Here is a 6,304-nt window from a genome sequence, read left to right on the forward strand (position 1 = left end):
CTGCAGGGGGGAGGCTAGGGAGCACCCTCCCCTGGCCCCCTCCCTTGGGCCCATTTGCCCCCCACGCAGCGCCCGGGACCTGGCCTCCTGTTGTGGGGGGGTAGCCGCCGAACACCATGGGGCAGTGATCCCCCCCTCCCCACATACCACCAATGACCAGACGTGGGGGCGCCGGCAGGTTTTGCAAACGTCTATTTATTCAGTAATTCCTCTCACCAGTTCTGCACTAACCCCCCCCCACAGCCGCCACCGCTGGCCGGGCAAGCAGCAGACGGACACCGGCTCCAGCAGCAGGGGGTGGGCTTCCCCGCTGCCGTGCCCCCCCCATACAGAACCGGCACCGCAGGGCAAGAGACACCCCATCCCCCATCGGTGAGCAAGTGAGCGTGTGGGGGGAGGGGGTGCAGGGGCGGAGTCAAGACAACACGACTAACAGTAAGGGGGCAGGGTTAAAGCGCCTCAAGAACATGAACGGGATCATGGGGGGGGTTCCCAGCAGGGAAGGGGGGCAGGACCCCCCCTCCCCAGCCCCAAACCTCAGACCAATTCCTGGGGGGAGACCCTTTAGTCCATGTTTTGCATCACTTTAACCGTGGGGGGCGGGTGTGGGGAGGCCCTGCCCCGTGAGCCCAGGGGGCGGGGCGTGGGGAGGCCCCGCCCCTAGCGGATGGTGTAGCGGACGTAGGGCACCTCGATGTCGCACTCGCTGTCGTCATTGCAGCAGAGCTCGAAGACCAGGGCCTTGACGTGCCGCCCGATCTTCTTCTTCGACACCTTGGTCACGATCTCCGTCATCCTGGGGGTGGGGCATAGTCAGGGCGAAGCCGGTGGGGACCCCCCCCCCCGAGAGTGGGGACCCTCCCGACCTGCAGCCAATGGGCAGACCCCCGGGACCAGGATAGCCCCTGGAGCGGGGACTCCCCCACCCCGATCCCCCCAGACACTGGGGAGAGCCCCCAAACCAGGTAAACCCGGCCCCCAATTGCCCAGAGGGAGGGGGACCCTGCCCCACTCCCCCTGGGTGGCTGACAATGGGCCCGAGCGCCCAGGGAGCGGGCACCGCCCCCCCCGGGGCACCCCGGGTACGTACGGCTGGTCGTGGCGCTCACGCAGCTTGGTGGGCGGCATGAAGAAGGAGTAGAGCATGGAGACGCCCTGCGACAGCATGGTGATCTCCAGCCGGTGCTCGCTCTGCGGGGGGGAGGTCATCAGACAGCGCCCAGATCCCCCGATCCCCCCCAAACCCCCTCCATCAGCCCCCTGCCCCCCCCCTGCCCCCCCGCACGGCGGGCCCCCGCCGGGGCTTGCCCGGCGCGGCCGGGCGGGGGGGGGGGGGGGGGGGATCAGCATGGAGATGGGACGCGGGGTCAGACAGCGCCCAGATCCCCCAAGCTCCCCCCCCCATCAGCTCCCCATCCCCCCAACCAGCCCCCTGCCTCCCCCAGCATGAGGGGGTCAGACACCCTGATTTCGCCCCCCTAGCATGATGATCTCCAGCCGGAGCTCGCTCTGCGGGGCGGGGGGGAGTGTCTGGGCATTGTCTGATTTTTTTCCCCCCCGCCCCACGCGCTCTGACACCACCATCCAGGTTTCACCTTGAAATAGGCCAGGAACTGGCGCAGCGTCATCTCCTCCCCGCTGGGCTGCACCCCCTGCACCTCGAACCGGTCCCACAGCGTCCACTCAATGTCGTAGTACTGGGGGCAGGGGGGAGAACGGGTCAGAGATACCGGGGGGGGGACCCCCAGACCAGCCCAAACCAGACCCTTCCGTATCCGCTTGTCATATGTCGGGGGGGAGGGGGGAGAGCACAGGGCAGGGCACAGGTTGGGGGGGACCCACCTTGTTCTGAGGGGGCAGAGGATACAGGCTGGGGCCTGGGGGGCAGCACTTCGGGGGGCAGGGTGGAGGGGCCGGGGTCCCTGCGGTGCACACCACAGCCCCCACCTTGTTGCGAGGGGGCAGAGGATACGGGCTGGGGCCTGGGGGGTAGGAGCCGGGGCCCCCGGGGGGGGGGCACACTGCGGACCCACCTTATTGCGGGGGCAGGCGATGGGTTCGGAGAAGCCAAAGAAAGGCAGGGCCAGGTTAAGGAAGCCGTTCTTGTAGGACTCCAGCCGCTTGTGGCCCTGCACCACTTTGTACAGCTCCAGACACACCAGCCCCACCACCGCTGCCGTCGTCGTGGCAATGGCTGGGATGATCTTCCCAGCGATCAGCTTGCTCTGGGGAGGGGCAGAGACGTCAGCGTTGGGCGGGAGGGGAGGCAGAGCGCCGCAGCGAGCCCCCTGCCTCCCCCGAACCAGCCGAGGCCGCTGCCCACCTTGTGCCGGTCGGCGGGTGGGATGTCGTAGTTCTCAGCCCGCAGGTTTGACGCCGCCACGATGAAATCCATGTGGAAATTAGTGTCGTCGTCCTGAACCAGAGAGAGGGTCAGAGGGAAAAGCAGCCACCTCTGGGGTGGGGCAGCCGGGGAACTGCCGCACAGGGATGGCTCGCCCAGTGGTGGGATGCAGCCACCTCTGGGTGGCAGCCAGGGAACAGATGCAGATAACACCACACATGGCCAGCGCTCGCTCCCAGGGCCCGGCCTGCACCCCCCTCCAATCCCGGCCCCGCCCGGCTCACCTTCTCGAAGTCGATTGGGTACATGCGGAAGCTCTGCAGGTCCTCCGGGTTGGGCAGGCTGGATTTCAGCTCCTCCAGCCGGCTGTCATCTGGGGGGCAGAGCAGAGCCCGTGAGCGCCTGGCAAGGACACCCGCGACCACAAGGGGCCCCGGGCTCCATGCCAGGGGCCAGCCCTAATGGCAGCAGACCCCCCACCCCCGAGTCGCGGTGCCCAAGGGCGCACCGGGACGGCCCCCCACGCCGTACCGACGGAGGCGTTAGCGTTCTGCAGCTCCTGGTCCGAGATGTGGATCCGCACGCCGGACTTGGGCGTGAACTCGGGCACCTGCACCTGGTGCAAGAGCTCGGCCACGGCGCCCACGTCCCGCGTGCCCGTGATGCCGTAGGTCTGGGCAAAGAGATTCGCCGCCGCCACGATGTAATCCATGTGCAGGGGCTGGGGGGGAGAAAGACGGGTATTAACCCTGAGCCCTAATGACGACCCACTCCCTGTAATCCGTGTGCAGGGAGGCGTTTACCCTGAGCCCTATCGACAACACCTCCCTGTAATCCATGCACAGAAGTGTGGGGGACAGATGGGCATTAACCCTGACCCCTAATGATCACACCCCCACCCTGTAATCCATGTGCGGGGCTGTGGGGGGACAGATGGGTTTTAACCCTGACTCCTAACCTGGTAATCCATGTGCTGGGGGCAGAGGGAGGGAGGGAGGATGGGCGTTAACCCTGACCCCTAATGACACCCCCCATACTCACGTTGCTGTCGTCGAAGGTGAGGGGGTGGGGACATCTCTTGGGACCTGACCAGAACAGGGTGCCGGAGTTGGTCTTCTGCAAGACACCAGAGGGGGCGGGGTGAGAGCCGGGGCCCGGAGGGGCTGCTGGCTCTGCAGGGGGGCTCACCTGGTGGGGCCCAGAGGGGCGGGCGGGGGGCTCACCTGGTGGGGCGGGAAGTTGTGCAGCAGCTGGCGGATGTTGTTGCTATACTGGCAGTGCCAGTGGCGGCAGGCCCAGCCCACGCAGTCGGCCCAGCTCCGGGGCCGTTCGCTCACCAGGCTCTTGTTGACAGCCTCCAGCACCTCCAGGGGCTGCGTGCCCGGCAGCTTGAGCGTGCGCTCCATGAACTTGGGGTCTCTGGGGGGGGGGGGAAAAACACACACGGCTCAGAGGGGGCAGCCCCCCAGACCCTCCCGCCCCCAGGGCAGAGCCGCAGCAGAGTGGGCCGCGCCCCCCTCCCCCCCGCCACTCACGAGATGTACTGGTTGACGCTCTCCGCCGGCTGCTTGAAGAGGCCTTCGAACTCGTCCCGGGCCCACTGCAGGACAGAGCAGAGTCACCGGGGTGGGGGCACCCCCCCAGGCCATAGGGCAGCACCCAGGGAAGTCAGATGAATTAGACACCAGCCCCCGAGTCGAGGAAAGAACCCAGGAGTCCTGGCTCCCAGCCCCCCCTGCTCTAACCACTAGCCCCCACTCCCCTCCCAGAGCCAGGGGAGAGAACCCAGGAGTCCTGGCTCCCGGCCCCCGCCCCGCTCTAACCACTAGCTCCCACTCACCTCCCAGACCCAGGGGAGAGAACCCAGGAGTCCTGGCTCCCAGCTCCCCTGCTCTAACCACTAGCCCCCACTCCCCTCCCAGAGCCGGGGAAAGAACCCAGGCGTTCTGGCTCCGAGCCCCCAGGCTCTGACCCATCAGACCCCACTCCCCGCCCAAGCAGTGAGGCAGAACCCAGGCGTCCTAGCTCCCGGTCCCGCGGGGAGGGAACCCCAGCATCCGGGTGCTCACCTGCAGTGTGTGCTCAATGGCGTTGGGGAAGTTCTTGAGGGTGCAGATGGGGATGGATTTCTCGGGCGGGTCCTGGCTGGAGCTGTACGACTCCGTCAGGAAGGGGATCACCACCTGGACGTTGCCCTTGGTGCCCAGCGTGCCGGACTCCAGCAGGGGCTTTCGGTAATAGACGCACCGGCGGTCCATGTACATCCCTGGGGGGCAGGCGCACAGGGTTAGCACCACCATGACGGGGCAGGGGGCCCTAGGACCACAGCGATGGGGGGCCAGGACGGCTCGCCCGGCGCTGAGATGCAGCCACCTCTGGGGCGGGGCAGCTGGGGAACAGCCACATATAACAGCACACAAGGATGGCTGGCATGGTGCTGAGATGCGGCTGGGGGACGGCCCCACCCACGCGTCACTCACTGGCGTCCACGTTGTCCAGCGCGTTGGCCACGCCGTCCAGGCCCTCGAAGAAGTCGTCGTCGTAGACGCGCTCCGTGTCGGGCCCCACGCGGTCCTGGTGGCTCGTGATGTGGATGTTGGGGTTCATCTGCCGCACCGCGGCCGCTGCTGTGTCAGACTTCATTTTCTGGGGGGAGGGGGGCGGGACCCAGAGTTAGTAGCCTGAGATACGAATGGAACCCAGGCGTCCTGCCTCCCAGCGTCCCCTCCCAGAGCCAGGGAGAGAAACCAGGCGTCCTGGCTCCCAGCCCCCCCCCACTCGCAGATCCCGCTCGCCAGCCCCCCCAGCGCACCGTGACGTCCCAGGGCCGGAAGAGGAACTGGCGGTTGAGGTTGGATTTCTCGATGGTGTCCATGTCGGTCACGGTCACCTCCCCGCCGTCCCCGCACGCCAGCCCCAGCAGGGCGAAGTTCTTCAGCAGCTCGCAGCCGATGGCGCCGGCGCCCACCTGGGGAGGGGGCGAGACGGGGGTGAGGGGGCAGCGCTGGGGGAAGGTTCCAGGCGCCCAGGCTGGCCGCACCGGGGTCCAAACTCAGCGCCCGGCGGCACACGCCGAGGGCCGGGGCCCCCCAGCACGGAGCATCGGCCCCAGAGACAGCAGCTGGGTTTCTCCCCCCGGGTGTTTGCCTCCAAGGAGCTGCGGTCAGACTCCAGCCGCCCAGGCTCACCCCCCCGGGGGCAGCGTTCACCCTTTTGAACCAAGGGGCTTTGCTGTGGGGCCGTGGTCTGGGCGCTCCGGACCCCGCAGTAATGGGGGGACCCCTCAGGGTCCAGGGGGAACCCGACTGCGCTCACCAGGAAATACTTCTGCTGCCCCAGCTTGGCCTGCAGGTCGGCCCCGAACACGGCGATCTGCCCGTCGTAACGGCTGTTCCTCTGGGGAGAGGGGAGAGAAAGTCACCCCAGCTCCGCCGGTGCCCCCCAATCCCGACCCACTGCTTCCCCAGTGCCGGGCTCCCCACAGCTCCGCCGGTGCCCCCCAATCGCGACCCGCTGCTACCCCAGTGCCGGGCTCCCCACAGCTCCGCCGGTGCCCCCCAATTCCGACCCACAGCCCCCCCACTATCCCAGCCCCGCCTCCCGCGGTCACTCACCGGGCGGCACTGCTCCTCCGTCAGCGCCTCCTTGCTGTCCTCGGGCAGACACTCCAGTGCGTCGAAGTAAAGCCATTGTGTGATGGGCATGAACTTCCCGGAGCAGGCCTGGGGCAGAGGGGGAGCGTCAGGACAGGGGCACGCTGGCCAGCCCCCCCCCCACGCACCACGGCCCCCCCGACGGGGATCCCTGAGCCCCAGAGAATGCAGATCCCCAGCAGCGCTCAACAGTGGGGCCCAGCCCCCAACTCGGGAGCCTGAGAGCTTTCCAGCCCCACTCCCCGCTCTAGCCACCCGAGCCCACTCCCTTCCCAGAGCCGGGGATAGAACCCCGGAGTCCTAGATC

The 6,304-nt window shown here is 67.8% G+C and overlaps 1 protein-coding gene across 1 annotated transcript; it reads right to left on the bottom strand.

The window, feature by feature from the left end:
• Positions 1 to 520: 520 nt before the first annotated feature.
• Positions 521 to 6,062, bottom strand: UBA1 (ubiquitin like modifier activating enzyme 1). Its single transcript, XM_026663423.2, has 15 exons — positions 5,959 to 6,062; positions 5,660 to 5,740; positions 5,157 to 5,312; positions 4,825 to 4,990; positions 4,414 to 4,610; positions 3,880 to 3,944; positions 3,568 to 3,763; positions 3,386 to 3,460; positions 2,876 to 3,065; positions 2,629 to 2,717; positions 2,324 to 2,416; positions 2,034 to 2,225; positions 1,596 to 1,697; positions 1,091 to 1,191; positions 521 to 796 (listed from the first exon to the last, which is right to left on the bottom strand). Exons 1-15 carry the CDS (start codon positions 6,046 to 6,048, stop codon positions 661 to 663), a joined length of 1,929 nt encoding a protein of 642 aa, XP_026519208.1. The 5' UTR covers positions 6,049 to 6,062; the 3' UTR covers positions 521 to 660.
• Positions 6,063 to 6,304: the final 242 nt, after the last annotated feature.

Source organism: Terrapene carolina, unplaced genomic scaffold (genome assembly GCF_002925995.2).
Source record: "Terrapene carolina triunguis isolate 2854851 unplaced genomic scaffold, T_m_triunguis-2.0 Scaffold33562, whole genome shotgun sequence".
NCBI classification, from domain to species: domain Eukaryota; kingdom Metazoa; phylum Chordata; order Testudines; family Emydidae; genus Terrapene; species Terrapene triunguis.

Coding starts and splice junctions, on each gene's coding strand:
- UBA1 (XM_026663423.2), bottom strand. CDS start 6,048: ATGCCCATCACACAATGGCTTTACTTCGACGCACTGGAGTGTCTGCCC. Junction 3,764..3,879: donor AGCGTCAACCAGTACATCTC/GTGAGTGGCGGG, acceptor CCCCCCCCCCAG/AGACCCCAAGTTCATGGAGC. Junction 2,718..2,875: donor GAACGCTAACGCCTCCGTCG/GTACGGCGTGGG, acceptor TCTGCCCCCCAG/ATGACAGCCGGCTGGAGGAG.